This window comes from Pelodiscus sinensis, chromosome 16 (genome assembly GCF_049634645.1).
Source record: "Pelodiscus sinensis isolate JC-2024 chromosome 16, ASM4963464v1, whole genome shotgun sequence".
In the NCBI taxonomy this organism is placed as follows: Eukaryota; Metazoa; Chordata; order Testudines; family Trionychidae; genus Pelodiscus; species Pelodiscus sinensis.
In genome coordinates this window covers 13,624,847-13,641,718 of record NC_134726.1, presented here as the reverse complement: position 1 = coordinate 13,641,718, position 16,872 = coordinate 13,624,847, and the positions used below count along the sequence as shown (strand labels likewise).

At 50.2% G+C, this 16,872-nt stretch overlaps 4 protein-coding genes across 10 annotated transcripts in view; 2 read left to right on the top strand and 2 right to left on the bottom strand.

The window, feature by feature from the left end:
• Positions 1–16,872, bottom strand: part of CIITA (class II major histocompatibility complex transactivator) — a 93,359-nt gene that overhangs the window by 56,926 nt on the left and 19,561 nt on the right. The window lies entirely within an intron of this gene.
• DEXI (Dexi homolog) overlaps positions 1–16,872 on the top strand; it is a 118,693-nt gene that overhangs the window by 95,582 nt on the left and 6,239 nt on the right. The gene's annotated exons all lie outside the window — the stretch shown is intronic.
• On the top strand, positions 12,552–13,896 carry LOC142818599 (uncharacterized). Its single transcript, XM_075899376.1, has 3 exons — positions 12,552–13,413; positions 13,668–13,846; positions 13,893–13,896. Exons 1-3 carry the CDS (start codon positions 12,940–12,942, stop codon positions 13,894–13,896), a joined length of 657 nt encoding a protein of 218 aa, XP_075755491.1. The 5' UTR covers positions 12,552–12,939.
• Positions 14,927–16,171, bottom strand: LOC142818597 (uncharacterized). The gene is made up of 2 exons (XM_075899367.1): positions 15,331–16,171; positions 14,927–15,135 (listed from the first exon to the last, which is right to left on the bottom strand). Exons 1-2 carry the CDS (start codon positions 15,878–15,880, stop codon positions 14,927–14,929), a joined length of 759 nt encoding a protein of 252 aa, XP_075755482.1. The 5' UTR covers positions 15,881–16,171.

Below are 16,872 nucleotides of genomic sequence, written 5' to 3'. Positions count from 1 at the left end.
GTATTTTGTGTTATGACTCTCATGTACCTCTGCTTGAATGTTATGCTCTTTGCTACACAGCAGGATTAATTCCTGCACAAGATCACTGTAGTTTTTCAGGAAGGAAAGGCAAACAGTAGTTTCATATAACACAGTCAATGGAACTTAATTGACAGGGAGGCCCAGGAAGGCAGGGGTATGGGCCAGGGCCCACTCTCTGTGGCCCTCTTATACTGCAAGCAAGTAGAGAGTCTGCAATGGCTCCACACAGCTGCCAACATGGCTCTTATCATGGCTGGGCTATAGGTCCAAGGCCCATCCCCCTGCAGCCAGAGGCGGGTTGGGGAAAGCTGCGCAGGCATCTGTGGGGAGCCTGGGTCCCTCCACCATCCCAGGTGGGGGAAAGCTCCCCACCCTGCTCTGGGGACAGTGTGGCCAGGAACAGGACCTTGGTAGACAGGGTCCCACAACATCCCCACTTTTGGGGAGGCTCCAACATCCTTGTACAGGAGTCAATGCCTTTGAAGTATTCCCTCTGATCAATCTGCATCATCATACAGACTGACTGGGGCGGCAGGACCCACGTATCTGAAACAAAGAGCTCTAGATAAAAATCCAGTGTCTGGGAGGGGGAGAGATTAGGTTGTTTGGAAAGTGCTCAAGGAGAGCTGACTTACACATGGGGGCAGCCTCTGCAAAATGGGTCTTAGAGAGCTGGGCCTCCCAAGGCACTGTGGGAAATGCTAAGCCTTAGGCTTGTAGACCTCTTGTCATTCAAACTCTTTTCTCTCAATGCTATAAATAAATAATAAATACTTTTTTTTTTTGAAGAAGCTGCTCTGGATCACTGCATTTATGTGCTGGTGACAGCTTCTGAAAGGAAGTCTCTTGCAGGTGCCAAACCCCGCTGACGCTTCTGAGGAATCACGGGTGGTGAACATGGATGTTTATAGCTTGGGTACTGAAGTCCATGAGGGGGGAGAATTGTGGGCTTCCACAAAGAGAAGACTCAGATAGGCCCCAGCACTTCAAGTGGTGCACTTGAGAGAGACACGAGAGGGGTCACAGGTGCAGTTAATGTTAACATGACACAGAGCAATTCTTGCGAAGTTTTTTGCCTTTACAACTCTGGGCCCTCCGCATCACTGCCGCTGTTTGCTTATAGTGCAGTCCTAATGGGACAGCATTGCAAATGAGGTTCCAGCTGTCACCAGTCTCTGCTATGGACTTTCCCAACATGCTGAGAACTCTCAAGCAAAGCTAACACAGCCTCTCTTAACTTTCTTCCAGCTTAAGTGCAGTATAGAGCAGAGATGTGTTGGATGTAGGGAAGCTAATGCTTATTCAGGTCAGACATCTTGCTTTCAGACATCATCTCTGAATTTAGCTCCATATTGAAGGTACACAATACACTGCGGTCCATAAAAAGAAGGCAGCAAGGTACACAGGAGGGGTAAGTTACATCTCGTCAGGTAGGTGACAGTGTGACATAATGTAGCACATGCCAAGAGGCTGGAAGAAGGTGTTTCATCCAACTTAGATTCCATCTATAATGGCCTCCAAATTTGGCTCCAGTGGAGTGCAAGGCTCAGCAGCTGGTTTATGTCTTATTGAGACTCAAGGACCTCTAGGCACAACCTGGCATAGGGTCTGGGGTGCATAATGGTTACAGGGTGTAGGCCTTGCTGGAGGCCCAGACAACTACCAATGTGAACCAAAGGCTCTGAACCAGAGTAGGCTTGGCCTTGGCAAAATAACAACTCACTAGGTACTGGTTAAGCAAGAAGCATATTCTGATAGGAGAGGATGGTACAAGAATATTGAGAGTTTTCAAGTAACTGCATAAGTAGATTTTTAAGAGATGTTACAGGAGCACACCTTGTAAGATAAGAAGGGTTGACATAATAATGAATTGTGTTGTTTTGCCCAAGACATCAGGAGCAAGATAAAAGGGAGATAATAAACACAACATATTGTGGTATTAAGTTGTTTATCCCAATTGTTTGTCTATAAATATCAAGATGGCTCCCCTTAACTTTGTATGTGGCTAAAGAACAGCAAAGATTCCTGTTAGTGACTAAACTGCTTCTTGGCTTGGGACACTCATATGTTAATAGAATCATAGAATACATGAGTTGCATGAAACCTCAAGACATCAAACTCAGTCCCCTGCCCTCACGGCAGGGCCAAGCACCATCTAGATCATCCCTGACAGATGTTTGTCTAACCTACCCATAAATATCTCCAGTGATGGAGATTCCACAACCTCCCTAAGCAACTTATTCCATTGTTAAACCACCCTGAAAATTAGGAAGTTTTTCCTAATGTCCAACCTAAACCTATCTTGCTGCAATTTAAGCCCATTGCTTCTTATCCTATCACCAGAGATTGCTTTTTGCAACAGCATCACACTGTTGACTCATATTTAGCTTGTGGTCCATTCTAACCTCTAGATCCCTTTCTGCAGTACTCCTTCCTAGACAATCACTTCCCATTTTTTATGTGTGAAACAGATTGACGGATTGTTCCTTCCTAAGTGGAGTACTTTACATCTATCCTTATTGAACTTCACCCTATTTACCTCAAACCATTTCTCCAGTTTGTCCAGATCATTGTGAATTATGACCCTATCCCCCAAAGCACTTGCAAGCTCTTACCCTAGCTTGGTATCATCTGCAAACCTTATAAGTGTACTCTCTATGCCAAGGGTGGGGAACCTTTTTTTTTGGGCCTCTGACCCACAGAAAAATCAATCAGGGGCTTGGGGAAGCAGAGGGAGAGAGGAGCTGGAGTGCCAGCACAGGGTCCCCAATTCTGGGGGGGGAACCCTGAGCCTTGAGAGGGTTGTGTCCCACTGATTGTCCTCATTCCACCAGGTTTCTGTGATGCCTGTTATGTCAATCTTCTCCTTTAATACAAGATACAGCCGCTCCCCGAGTTACGACCACCTCCACTTACGACCATCTGCACTTACGACCAAAGCGGTCGTAAATGCGGATCCGAGTTATGAACAGCGATCCGCACTTACGAACAGCGCGGTCGCCATGTAACTCTATGGGATCCGAGTTACGAACACGTCGAGTTACGGACCAGGTGTTGGACCGTAACTTGTTCGTAACTCGGGGAGCGGCTGTACTCTAGTTCACCCATCTTCTTATTTAGACTTCTAGCATTTGTGTAGAACCACTTTAAAAAATTACCATGGTTTATTTGTCTGCCCTTCCCTGATGTATTAGATTCTTGTATATGTGATTGTTTCCTGTCTGATCTGGCCCATACTTTGTCACCTTCCCTCATCTCTTTCAGATTAAAACCTAGAGAATGTCCATCAATGGACTCTCCTCTAAGAGAAGTCTCTGTCTGATCCACGTGCTCCTCTGCTTCCAGATCAACTTTCTCCCATCTCTTAGTTTAAAAACTGTTCTACGACCTTTTAAATGTTTAGTGCCAGCCGTCTGGATTCACCTTGGTTTAGGTGGAGCCCATCCTTCCTGTATAGGCTCCCCCTCTCCCCAAAGTGTTCTTAGTTCCTAATTAATGTATACCCCTGCTCCCTACACTATCGTCTCATCCACGCATTGAGATCTGAAGTTCTGCCTGCCTAACTGGCCCTGCATGTGAAGTTGCATATCTTAATTTGATCTGATCCAGTATAGACATGCCCTGAAAGCAGTTATCCAACCAATTATGCACCCCGTATAGCAGTGTTTCTGAAAGTGTAACTAGACTTTAGTTAAAGCATTTGATATAGTCTCACATGACCTTCATATAATTAAACTAGAGAAATACGATGTAGATGGGGTACTATAAGGCAGTGTTTCTGAAACTGTAACGGGGGAACACTTTGAGAAACACTCTAACTGGCCACCCCTGTGTTTTACTTACCAGCGCCACAGCCACAGAACCTCGTGGCTCCCACTGGCCCCGTATCACTCTTTGTAGCCAAGCAGAGCAATGGGAAGCAGTGGCCTGGCCCATGCTGCTTCCCGCGGCTCCCTGCTGGCATGCGCGCCGGGCTGTGTAGGGCCCTGCGGCCGTGGGGGAAGGGCACTACTGGCCGGTGCCGCAGGGCCGGCGCTGCAGGAGCCGGGCACGCAGCTCCTGATGGTAGCTGTAAGGGACGCCGCGCGCCCCTTACAGCTGCCATAAGGCGCCCCTCATCAGTTGGAGCTCTGGGCAGCTGCCCAGCTCGCCCATGCCTCCGTCCGGCCCTGCCACCAAGTCCTGTGCTTTGGATGTTTGTTGGTTATTTAAAGAAAGGCTCATACACCTTTTCTTTCTGGTTAGATGATCTGCAATAGACCCGTATTTTGACATTACCCTTGTTTTTTAACACTAACCCAGAGATTTTTAACAACTCTGTCTCAAACTCAGTCCAAGTGTATACATTTTTAATATATAAGGCAACATCTTCTCCCTTTTCCCATGCCTAACCTTCCTGGGGAAGCTGCACTTTCTATACTAGGCTCCCCCCAATTCCTGACCAATCTTCCAGGTTTCCATGTTTTTGGCTTCCCTGCATGGGCATGCACAAAGAATTGTAATCCCGCCCACCTACTTGGCAGAGCTGCTCAGTAGCACTTGCCTTTCTTCTTTGTGGAAGATAAGCTGGTGGTGGTGGTCTTGGTGGAAGAGTGGGAGGCCAGGGCCATGTGGTAGCTGCTAAAGTGCTCCTGAGATACCCCCTGCCCTGTGTCCCCGACCCAGGAGCAGCTGGACAGCCACCACATGGACCTGGCCCCAGCTCCAGCCCTTACCCAGGGCTGCAGCTGCAGCAGGGAGGGCCACATAATGGCTGCCGGAGCTGGAGCTGGAGCCACGGTGCAGCTTTCCCAGTGGCCCCAACCCCAGGAGCAGCCACACCGCAGCCCCGGGAGCAGCTGGGAAGCCCCCATGCGGCCCTGGCCCCAGCTTCACTCCAGGGCTTGAGCTGCGGCCAGGGCCATGTGGTGGCTACTCGACTGCTTCCCGGGTGGGGCTGCATGGTGGATGCCTGCCCTGTGTGCCAGGGCTGGAGCCAGGGTCGCGGGCCAGCTGTCCCCCACACTGCAATCCTAGCTCCAGCTCTGGCAGCCACCACACAGCCCACCCTGGCCACAGCTCTAGCCCTGGGGAAGGGCTGAAGCTGGGGCCAGAGCCATGTGGTAGCTGCCCAGATGCTCCTGGAGCAGGGCCGCGGGGCAGGTGGCTGCCCCATGTGCTGGGGCTTGAGCTGGGACTGCCATGCAGCTGCTCCTGGGGCAAGGGCTGCCATGTGGTTGTCCATCTCCAGTTACAACACACACCATGTAACCCGCCCTGGCCACAGCTCCCACCCTGTTATCCCCCTTAGACACACCCAGCGAATTTAAAGTTACAAAAAGGTGCACTTAACTATCAGTACCCACAAAGCACTGTGGAGAAACCATGTATGAACAACATGCAAATGCCTTAATTGAGCAAGCCATAGTATTGAAATTGTCTGCTTAGCATCTACAATTTTCTGCTTGTGAATGCGACAGGCATTATACCTTACAGAACACAGTACGGACTCCTGGAAGCTTACAGGTGATAACTTCCTTTGTATCACAGCACTTCACCATTTCTTTTATCATCAATGCCAGGAATAAGATGCGAAAAGAGGTTCTGTTTCATATCAGCACCAGTTTCTCAAGGATCAGTTTTACAATAATGCAATGACAACAGTACCTTAAATATAAGGTCATTATTGACTAAGACTAAGGCTTTGTGTATATTTTATAGTTTAATGTGCAGCTACGGCAGTGCTGCTATAGCAGCTCTTTAAACTGGAAGCATGGCTGCTACATGAGCGCAGGGAGAGAGCTCTCCCAATGCTTTGTGTAAACCACCCAGCAGGAGAGGAGTTGCTAATAGGGCTCAGCAATGTAGCCTGGTTCACACTGATGCTTGCTGCACTTGGGGGGATGTTTTTTCACACCCCTGAGCCAGGAAGTTACAGCATTGCAAAGTAGACTTGGCCTCAGTCATAGGTTGGTTAATTTTTATGAATTAATACTATTTACACCGCCTGCTAAGAGCTGAAGAACAATCTTTTTTTATGAAATGCTACCACACCGAATGAGTCACAAATTCATTCCCAATAACAAACATGAAACCACTTTGAGAAATCTGCTAATTGGCCACTCCAGCATGTTTATTTACTGGCACCATGGCAGCAGAGCCTTGTGGCTCCATTTGGTTCCAGTACATTGTTTGCAGCCAAGGGGAACCACAGGTATGTGGAGGTCCAGCCCACAATACTTCCTGTGGCTTCCCTTGGCTGCATACCACAAACTGGAGCCAATCAGAGCCGTAAGGCTCCATGGTTGTGATGCCAGTAAATAAACATGGTGAAGCAGCCAGTTAGCAGGATCTCAAAGTGGTTTCATGGACCACTTTGAGAAACTCTGTTCTATAGGGTATTGTGACGGGGACGGTTGCCCTGCACTGCTTAACAAGGGATTAAACAGCCCTTGGAGAGGGCTGAGGCACCAGCCAATAAAAGGGAGGCTGAAGACAGTCAATCAGGGACAGGCTAGGCCCTCTATAAGAAGGGCTGCTCACCTATGTTCCCTCTAATCTTTTCCATCCATGTGTGGAATAAAATTTTATATGCACCGAAGCATGTGTGCTCCACCAACAGAAACACAAAACCTAGCTATGGGCACTCTAATAATAAGCCATACTGAGGCCCCAGTCCTAGCAGCAGCCACACCACAGCCCAGGCTCATGGTGGCTGCCTGACTGCCCTTGGGACAAGCTGCGTGGCAGATGGCTGCTGGAGCTGGAGCCAAGCTGCAGTATGGCTGCTCCTGAGCCTGGGCCAGGACTGGAACTGGGCTGCGGTACAGCTGCTCCTGGGACTGGGGCCCCTGCGTTCCTGTTCTCCCCTCCCCCACCTCTTTCCCCTTCCCACCCCCACTGCCCTCTGGATCTCAGAATCCTCTGCCTCCCTTCAGTCTCCTTGTCAGTGCACCCCCTCTAGCTCCCTACATGGTGCTGTCCCATCACCAGCACCCCAGGGCACTGGCAGCAGCTTCCTTCTGACTTGCAGCCAGTCCCATGGGGAGCAGCCTGGGGCAGCCCCTGCCCTGCACACAGGCTGCCCCGGGAACAGCACTCTCCACAAAGTGGGGGGCACTGTCTGGAAGCAAGGCTGGGGTCCCAGCAAGAGGGGGCTGGGCTGGGGTCTCTCTGCTAGGAGAGTCTCTTGGGGAGCATCACCACTGGTGGGTGCCACAATGGCCTGAATATTGGTGCACAAGACAAAACTCACTCTTCTCATGAATGGAAAATCTTAGAGGGAACACCGATTGGCAGTCTTTACAGTGCTGCCACACCAACAACATTCCTCCACACTTAGCAACACAGGGATCTACTCAGTCTGGTACTTACATTCTAACTCATCAAGGAGTGTCATGGAAGGTTTCTTCTGAAAGCCTGTGTCACACTGGGCATCACAATCTTTTTATGAGCGGATGCTATGTAAAAGATGCCTGTGTATGTATGTATCTATCTATCTGAAAAATATGTTCTGAAGGCCTGCTAGGTAATAGGGAGGTCACTGAGGGTACGTCTAGACTACATGCCTCTGTCACCAGAGGCATGTAGATTAGGCTACCAGACATAGTAAAATGAAGCGGGGATTTAAATAATCGCCGCTTCATTTAAATTTAAATGGCTGCAGCGCTGAGCCGACAAACAGCTGATCAGCTGTTTGTCGGCTCAGCGCGATAGTCTGGACGCGCGGGTGTCGACATCAAAGGTATTTGTCGACCACCCAGGTAAGCCGCCTGGGACTTGTGAGTTGAGTTCAGGCTCTAGAATGCATGGCAGGATTTACTTTATAGGTAACACTTTGTATCCAGTATTTCTGTTTGCTGTCCTATGAATCTCTAAAAGCAAAAAATGGTCTGGCAGCACTTTATAGACTAACATGAAAGCTCATGATACCATCTACATGTTTTATTAGTCTATAAAAGGGGTTTTATTAGACAAAAGGGGCAGTGAGGGTCTGAAGTCTGGGACCTTTACATTAAAGCACTCTTTCAACAAACAATTACTTTACAATTCCAGTAGATTTTCTAAATGAGAGAAGGGGTTGTGTAAATTCATTGGTTTTAGTAAATTCATTGGTTTTGATGTCATAAGATGGAATGTGCTGAGAAGTGCAATTTTACAAAAAGCGTTTTTTATAATTTCAAAACTTTCTGCATTATTCATGCAGTAGCCACTGCCTTATGCTGTGTGTGCTGCAGGGAGGGCTGGGTCATTTGTGGCAGAACAATAAATGGCCAGGAGGAATGGATCCCCCTTATCTGGTCCAGACGAGCCTTTCAGAGCTGTCTCATGGGTAAGCAGTGCCCTGAGACGGGGCCATTTTTTATTATAATTATTTGTTCAAATTCTGTGATAGTCAGGGCAGGAGGAGCACTTGTTTGGAAAGGGCGGTCATCTTGAGGGTCATGGAGGAAAAAAAAGGGAACAGAGGGAGGAGGGATGTGGTGACAGGGAGGAGAGGAGGTATTAGCATTATAGGTCTCAACTCTTTCCAGTCACAACTCTTTTCAGTGGATGGGAGAGTACTTTTGCCTGGTGAGAACAGGGCTGGGGATTTGGATCCTTCACCCCTGGGGATATTGGGTCTGCAAATCTGATATATAAAGCTGGCACCATCATGCTGCCTCAATGGGACATTTTACCTTCTTCGTTTGGAATGGGTGCTGTTGTTATTAAAGCAGCAGCCAGTCTGTATTTTACTGACAGGACCCATGTCCCTTGGCAATTCTTATTCGTTGTCTAAGGTGCTTACTGCTGTTGATACAATCAACACTGGAAGCCCTCAACTTCTTTGTGTGAAGAAATGGCAACTTTTCCAGTCTGTTTCTAGACATTTTTCTTCCTGTAAGGGGGTAAATGCCAGCTGGGAATCATAGAATCATAGAACTGGAATGGACCTCAGAAGGTCATCAAGTCCAGCCCCCTGCTCTAAGCAGGACCAATCCCAACTAAATCAACCCGGCCAGGGCTTTGTCAAGACTTAAACACCTCTAGGGATGGAGACTGTCACTAGGCTACCTCCTTCATCCATTAGGGGCCGCACACCCTCTCTGATCACCTTCTTCTTGTTAACATGCCTTTATCTAGTCCCATAGATAAAGGGGAAGACTTAATGGAGACAACACCAATAATGAGCATTAGGATTACAAGGGAAAATAGGAATGGCAAGGACTTGCAGCCAGAGGAAGCTAGAGATAGACCACAGAATCGCACTGTCACTAGGAAAAGGCAGGTCTATGTGATTGGGGACTCCTTATTGAGAAGAATAGATAGGCCTGTAACCAGAGCCGATCCAGAGAATAGAAGGGTGTGCTGTCTGCCAGGTGCTAAGATACGAGATGTGGAACTGAGGTTGAAGAGAATTATTAAGGGAGCAGGAAGGAATCCATTGATCATCCTTCATGTAGGAACAAATGATACGGCTAGATTCTCGCTGGAACGAATTAAGGGAGACTATGCTAGGCTGGGGAGGATGCTCAAGGAAATTGAGGCTCAGGTGATCTTTAGTGGGATTCTGCCTGTTCCTAGAGAAGGGCAACTAAGATGTGACAGGATTATGATGATCAATAGATGGCTTAGGCAGTGGTGCTATAAGGAGGGCTTTGGGATGTATGGTCACTGGGAGGCATTTATGGACAGAGGACTGTTCTCTAGAGATGGACTTCACCTAAGTAGGGAGGGAAATAGACTTCTAGGATGGAGGCTGGCTCAACTTATTAAGAGAGCTTTAAACTAGGAATTTGGGGGAGATGGTTGGGAGATGCCCAGGTAATCTCTATGCCAGATTTTAACACTGAGAGGGAGGAAAGCGAAGTAAGAAAGGATATAGCTGGGGGTAGGAGAATGAACATGAGGAAGGGTGGGGTGGATACTAGTCTAGTAGGTCATATTGGAGGTACAACGTCCGTGCCAAATTGGGTAAAGAATGTGAATGAGGCCAAACAGCAAAAATTAAGATGTTTGTACACCAATGCGAGGAGCCTAGGTAACAAAAAGGAGGAACTAGAGTTATTGGTCCAGGAAGTGAAACCAGATATTATAGGAATAACAGAAACATGGTGGAATACTAGGCATGACTGGAGTACAGGTATTGAAGGGTATGTGCTGTTTAAGAAAGACAGAAATAAGGGTAAAGGTGGTGGAGTCGCATTGTATATCAAAGATGAGGTAGATTGTAAAGAAATAAAAAGTGATGGAATGGAGAAGACAGAGTCCATTTGGGCAAAAATCACATTGGGGAAGAAAACTATCAGATCCTCCCCTGGGATAGTGCTTGGGGTGTGTTATAGACCACCAGGATAGAGACATGAATAGAGACCTCTTTAATGTTTTTAATTAAGTAAATACTCATGGAAACTGCGTAATCATGGGAGATTTCAACTTTCCAGATATAGACTGGAGAACAAGTGCTAGTAATAATAATAGGGCTCAGATTTTCCTAGATGTGATAGCTGATGAATTCCTTCATCAAGTAGTTGCTGAACTAACAAGGGGGGATGCTATTTTAGATTTGGTTTTGATGAGTAGCGAGGACCTCATAGATGAAATGGTTGTAGGAGACAACCTTGGCTTGAGTGATCATGAGCTAATTCAGTTTAAATTAAATGGAAGGATAAACAAAAATAAATCTGAGACTAGGGTTTTTTGATTTCAAAAGAGCTAACTTTAGTAAATTAAGGAAATTAGTTAGGGAAGTTGATTGGACTAAAGAAATTATGGATCTTAAAGTGGAGGAGGCCTGGAATTATTTTAAGTTAAAGTTGCAGAAGCTGTCAGAAGCCTGTATCCCTAAAACGGGAAAAAATTTATAGGCAGGTGTGTTAGACCAAGCTGAATGAGCAAGCATCTCAGAGAGGTGATTAAGAAAAAGCAGAAAGCATATAAGGAGTGGAAAATGGGAGGGATTAGTAAAGAAAACTACCTTATTGAGGTTAGAGCATGTAGGGATAAAGTGAGAGAGGCTAATAGTCAGGTAGAGTTGGACCTTGCAAAGGGAATTAAAACCAATAGTAAAAGGTTTTATAGCCATATAAATAGGAAAAAAAACAAAACAAAATAAAAGAAGTAGGACCGCTAATTACTAAGGATGGAGTGGAGGTTAAGGATAATCTAGGAATGGCCCAATATTTGAACAAATACTTTGCTTCAGTCTTTAATGAGGCTTATGAAGAGCTTGGGGATAATGGTAAATTAACAAATGGGACTAAAGATAAGGAGGTAGATATTACCATATCCAAGGTAAAAGCCAAATTTGAACAGCTTAATGGGAGTAAATCGGGGGGGGCAGATAATCTTCATCCAAGAATATTAAAGGAACTGGCACATGAACTTGCAAGTCCATTAGCAAAAATTTTTAATAAATCTCTAAACTCAGGGGTTGTACCATTTGACTGGAGAATTGCTAATATAGTTCCGATTTTTAAGAAAGGGAAAAAAAGCGACCCGGGTAACTATAGGCCTGTTAGTTTGACATCTGTAGTATGTAAGATCCTGGAAAAAATGTTGAAGGAGAAAGTAGTTAGAGATATTGAGGCTAATGGCAATTGGGACAAATTACAACATGGTTTTACAAAAGGTAGATCGTGCCAAACCAACCTGAACTCCTTTTTTGAGAAAGTAACAGATTTTTTAGATAAAGGAAATGCAGTGGATCTAATCTACCTCGACTTTAGTAAGGCATTTGATACAGTACAACATGGGGAATTATTGGTTAAATTGGAAAAGATAGGGATTAATATGAAAGTTGAGAGGTGGATAAGCAACTGGTTAAAGGGGAGACTACAGCGGGTCATATTGAAAGGTGAACTGTCAGGTTGGAGGAAGGTTACTAGCGGAGTTCCTCAGCGATCAGTTTTGGGGCCAATTTTATTTAATCTTTTTATTGCTGATCTTGGCACCAAAAGTAGAAGTGTTCTAATAAAATTTGCAGATGACACAAAGTTGGGAGGTATTGCCAATTCAGAAAAGGATCAGGATATCATACAGGAAGATCTGGATGATCTTGTAAATTGGAGTGATAGCAATAGGATGAAATTTAATAGTGAGAAATGTAAGGTTATGCATTTAGGGATTAATAACAAGAATTTTAGTTATAAGCTGGGGACACATCAGTTGGAAGTAACGGAGGAGGAGAAGGACCTCGGAGTCCTGGTTGATTATAGAATGACTATGAGCTGCCATTGTGACATGGCCGTGAAAAAGGCTAATACGATCTTGGGATGTATTAGGTGAGGTATTTCCAGTAGGGATAAGGAGGTGTTAGTGCCATTATACAAGGCATTGGTGAGACACCATTTGAAATACTGTGTGCAGTTCTGGTCTCCCATGTATAAGAAGGATGAATTCAAACTGGAACAGGTACAAAGAAGGGCCACTAGGATGATCCGAGGAATGGAAAACCTGTCTTATGAAAGGAGACTCAAGGAGCTTGGCTTGTTTACTTTAACCAAAAGAAGGTTGAGGGGGGACATGATTGCACTTTTTAAATATATTAGAGGGATAAATCCCAGGGTACGTCTACACTACAGCGCTAGTTCGAACTAACTTAGTTCGAATTAGTTAATTCGAACTAAGCTAGTTCGAACTAGCGCATCTAGAACTAAAAACTAGTTCGAACTAGCGTTTTGCTAGTTCGAACTAGCGCGTCCACACTGATTGGACGCAGGGGGGCATTTAAGGGCAGCTGAAACCGGTTCTGGCAGGGCATCAGGTCAGCAGTTGCTTTGTGTGGCTGCTGTCTGAGGCTATCTGAGGCTCGTGCTTAAAGGGACCCCCCCTGGACAGCCGGTTCTCAGCTTTTCCTGCTTGCTTGCCAACCTCGCCGAGGGACAGCAAAGCATCGGTCTCTGTGCCCGTCTGTGTCGGTGCTTCCCTTCGGGGGGGACCGCCGCAGGTGGCAACATGGAGCCACGGCTCGCCCTGCACCTTCTGGTGCACGTTCTGGACTTGCTGCTGCAAGCCTGCCAGCAATGGCTCGAGGCTGCCTGGCACCACCTGGGGAACGTCAGCCCCCTGCCTCTCCGCCTGGCCGCCCTGGGGGCCGTGGAGGAGCCGCGGCGGCGCCCCGGCACCGGCGTGCCCCGCCGCATCTGGCGTCTGGACACCAGCAGCGACTGGTGGGACCGCATCGTCCTGGAGCGCTGGGACGACCGACAGTGGACCCAGAACTTTAGGATGAGGAGGGACACCTTCCTGGAGCTCTGCGAGTGGCTCGCCCCTGCCCTGCAAAGAAGGGACACTCGCATGAGGCCCGCCATCCCCCTCCAGAAGCGGGTGGCCATCGCCCTCTGGAAGCTCTCCACGCCGGACAGCTACCGATCCGTCGGGAACCAGTTCGGCGTGGGGAGATCCACTGTCGGAGCAGTGCTCATGCAGGTACGGCGCTCGTCGGCCACCGAGCCGGGGGGGAGGGGGGCTGCGAGGAGGGGATGGGCCGCCCCAGGGACAAAGGGGGGGGCGGGAGGAGGCGAAAGCGCCCCGCACCGGAGGGGTCGGGCTGTCCCGGCCGTACTACACGCCGCCAGGGGGGTTGCTTCCGGGAGTGGGGCGCGGGGCACTGCCAGGGCACGCACGCTCCCAGCCACCCGGGCGCCCCACTGATTGACGCTTTGCTGTGTCTCTCTCCGCAGGTGGTCAAGGCCATCAACCGGGTGCTGCTCCGCAGGGTGGTCCGCCTCGCCGACCCGGATGCCGTCATCCGGGGATTCGGCGCCCTCGGCTTCCCCAACTGCGGGGGGGCCATCGACGGGACGCACATCCCCATCCGTGCCCCGGAACACCAGGCGTCCCGGTACGTGAACCGCAAGGGGTACTTCTCCGTCATCCTGCAGGCCGTGTGTGACCACCGGGGACAGTTGACGGACATAAATGTGGGCTGGTCCGGCAAAGCACACGACGCCCGGGTGTACCGGAACTCCTCCGTGTGCCAGCGGCTGCAGGACGGGACCTTCTTCCCCGACCGCCACATCAGGGTCGGGGACGTGGACATGCCCGTCTGCCTGGTGGGGGATGCCGCCTACCCACTGCAGCCCTGGCTCATGAAGCCCTACACGGGGCACCTCAATCCCTCCCGCCAGGCCTTCAATAACAGGCTGAGCAGGGCCCGCATCGTGGTGGAGGGGGCCTTCGGGCGACTGAAAGCCCGCTTTCGATGCCTCCTCACCCGTCTGGACCTGGCCGAGCACAACATCCCTCCCGTGGTGGCGGCATGTTGTGTGCTCCACAATTTGTGTGAGCGGAAGGGGGAGGCTTTCTTGCCAGCCTGGATGGCTGAGGCTGACCGCATGGCTGGACACTACGGTCAGCCCCGCACCGCCGCCGTCCGGGAAGCCCAGCGGGGGGCCATCCGGATCCGGGAAGCCCTGCGGGAGAGCTTCCAGGTGGAGGAGGAGGAGGACTGACCTCTCCCTGCATGCCCCACCGGGGCCTTCTTCCACCCTACCCCCCCCCTTCCCCTTTCCCCTCCCTATCTACTGTACAATAAAGACACCTGTTTTTCAAACAAAAACGTCTGTTTATTTCAGAGAACTGGGGTGGGGGAGGGAGGAATGAAGGTGGGAGAAGGGAGGGGGAAACCTGGGACGAGGGAGCTGGAAGGGGAGGGGAGGGAAGGGAGGAAGGGAAAGGAAAGCTCAGGGGTGGGAGTCTGGGTGCCTCTCCCGTCTCGCCACACTGCGGGTCCGGGGGCGTCGGTGGGGAATGGTTGTGGAGGGGGGGGCAGAGAGGACAGGGGGTGTGGAGGAAGCAGGAGCGGAAGCAGGAGCGGAAGCAGGAGGAGCAGGAGGAGCAGGGGGAGCAGGGGGAGCAAGAGGGGGATCAAGAGGGGGAGCAGGGGGAGCAAGAGGGGGAGCAAGAGGGGGAGCAGGGGGAGGAGGAAATGGAAAGCGGTCTAGCAGGCTCTGGAGGTGGCCTCGCAGGGCACGGTCTGGCGCAGCCTGAGGTCCTCCTGGACCCAGTGGTCCTGGAGACGGAGCTGTCGGTCCAGGAACCGGAGATGCCGCCTCTGGTAGTCCTCCTGGTTCCTGGCTGTCCTGCTTGCCCGGGCGCGGGCGGCTGCTGCAGGCGGTGTGGTGCGCCCTGCAGTCCCCGGTGCTGCAGCTGTGGTGCAAGAAGACCAGCGGTCAATTACCCCAGGGGCCCAGGTGTGTGAAACCCAGCTCCCCTCTGCAAGGCCAGGGCCCCTGCAGGATCCCCAGCTGCTGCTCCGTAGTGGGCAAGGCCCAGGCGCACGGTCCCGGGGCTCCCTCTCGCCCCAGCCCCCCGTACACATAAGGGGAACACGAGGGTACTCACAGGTGGACGCCTCCCCGGCCTCTGATGATGCAGGCGAGCGGCTCTGTGGGGTGCCTCGGGGGTCCCGGGTCCTGGGAAGGCTGGCGGCAGGCTCCTGGCTCTCAGAGCCCTCTTCCTCCTCCTCGGTGTCCAGGAGCGGTCCCTCTGCCCCGGGGTCAATCACGTCCCGGGGGGCAGGGACGGCATGAGGCCCCAGGATGCGGTCCAGGGCATGGAAGTGGGGGCAGGCCTCCGGGTCAGCCCCTGGCAGGCAGGCCCGGGAGTAGGACTGCCGCAAGTCTTTAATCTTGCAGCGCACCTGCTCCCGGCTGCGCTGGTGGCCCCTGGCGGCCAGGCTGGCAGCCATGCGTCCATAGACGGCCGCGTTCCGGTGGCTAGTGCGGAGATCGTGGACATTTGAGGCTTCCCCCCAAACCTCGATGAGGTCCACGATCTCCGCACTTGACCAGGCGGGCGCCCGCCTTTTGCGCCCCCGGGCAGGCTCCCGGGAGCCGCCAGGCTGGTCGTGGGGAGCAGTGGAGGGCTGGGAGCCCTCGGATGGCTGGCTCATGGTGTGGCAGGTGCAGGCTGTGCAGGCACGGGTGCTGGCAGCCTTGCAACTGGCACAAAGTGAGTAGCCAGCCCGTGGCCCTTTAAGGGCTCCGGGGCCGGGAGGGGGGCAATAGAGTTTCCCTGGTGTTGGCCAGAGTGGCCACCAGGGAAACCTGGGAAGCCTTAGCCTCCCACTAGTTCGAACTAAAGGGCTACACAGCCCTTAGTTCGAACTAGCTAGTTCGAACTAGGCGTTAGTCCTCGTAAAATGAGGTTTACCTAGTTCGAACTAAGCGCTCCGTTAGTTCGAATTAAGTTCGAACTAACGGAGCGCTAGTGTAGCGCATAGGAAAGTTAGTTCGAACTAACGTCCGTTAGTTCGAACTAACTTTCTAGTGTAGACATACCCCCAGGGAGGGAGGGGAATTATTTAAGTTTAATAATGTGGACACAAGAACAAATGGATATAAGCTGGCTAGTAGGAAGTTTAGACTTGAGATTAGACGAAGGTTTCTAACCATTAGAGGAGTGAGGTTCTGGAACGGCCTTCCAAGGGAAGTAGTGGGGGCAAAAGATCTATCTGGTTTCAAGATTAAACTAGATGGGTTTATGAAAGGGATGGTTTGATGAGATAACATGATCTTGGTAACTAATTGACCATTCATTCTCAGTGGTAAATAGGTCAATGGAGGGATGATAGGAGTTACTATAGGGAACTTTCTGGGTGTCTGGCTGATGAGTCTTGCCCACATGCTCAGGGTTTAGCTGATCGCCATATTTGGGGTCGGGAAGGAATTATCCTCCAGGGTAGATTGGCAGAGGCCCTGGAGGTTTTTCGCCTTCCTCTGTAGCATGGGGTACAGATCACAGCAGGAGGATTCTCTGCATCTTGGGGCCTTCAAAGTATTTGAAGGCTTCAATATCTGAGATATAGGTGAGAGGATTATTCTAGGAGGGGTGGGTGAGATTTTGTGGCTGCATGATCATAATGGTCCCTTCTGACCTTAAAGT

What these genes read in the sequence shown, in the direction of transcription:
- LOC142818599 (XM_075899376.1), top strand. Translation starts at nt 12,940, where the DNA reads ATGGAGCCACGGCTCGCCCTGCACCTTCTGGTGCACGTTCTGGACTTG. An exon ending in TCGGAGCAGTGCTCATGCAG is followed by an intron (nt 13,414 to 13,667) that starts GTACGGCGCTCG and finishes CTCTCTCCGCAG; the next exon opens with GTGGTCAAGGCCATCAACCG.
- LOC142818597 (XM_075899367.1), bottom strand. Translation starts at nt 15,880, where the DNA reads ATGAGCCAGCCATCCGAGGGCTCCCAGCCCTCCACTGCTCCCCACGAC. An exon ending in GGCCGGGGAGGCGTCCACCT is followed by an intron (nt 15,136 to 15,330) that starts GTGAGTACCCTC and finishes CTTGCACCACAG; the next exon opens with CTGCAGCACCGGGGACTGCA.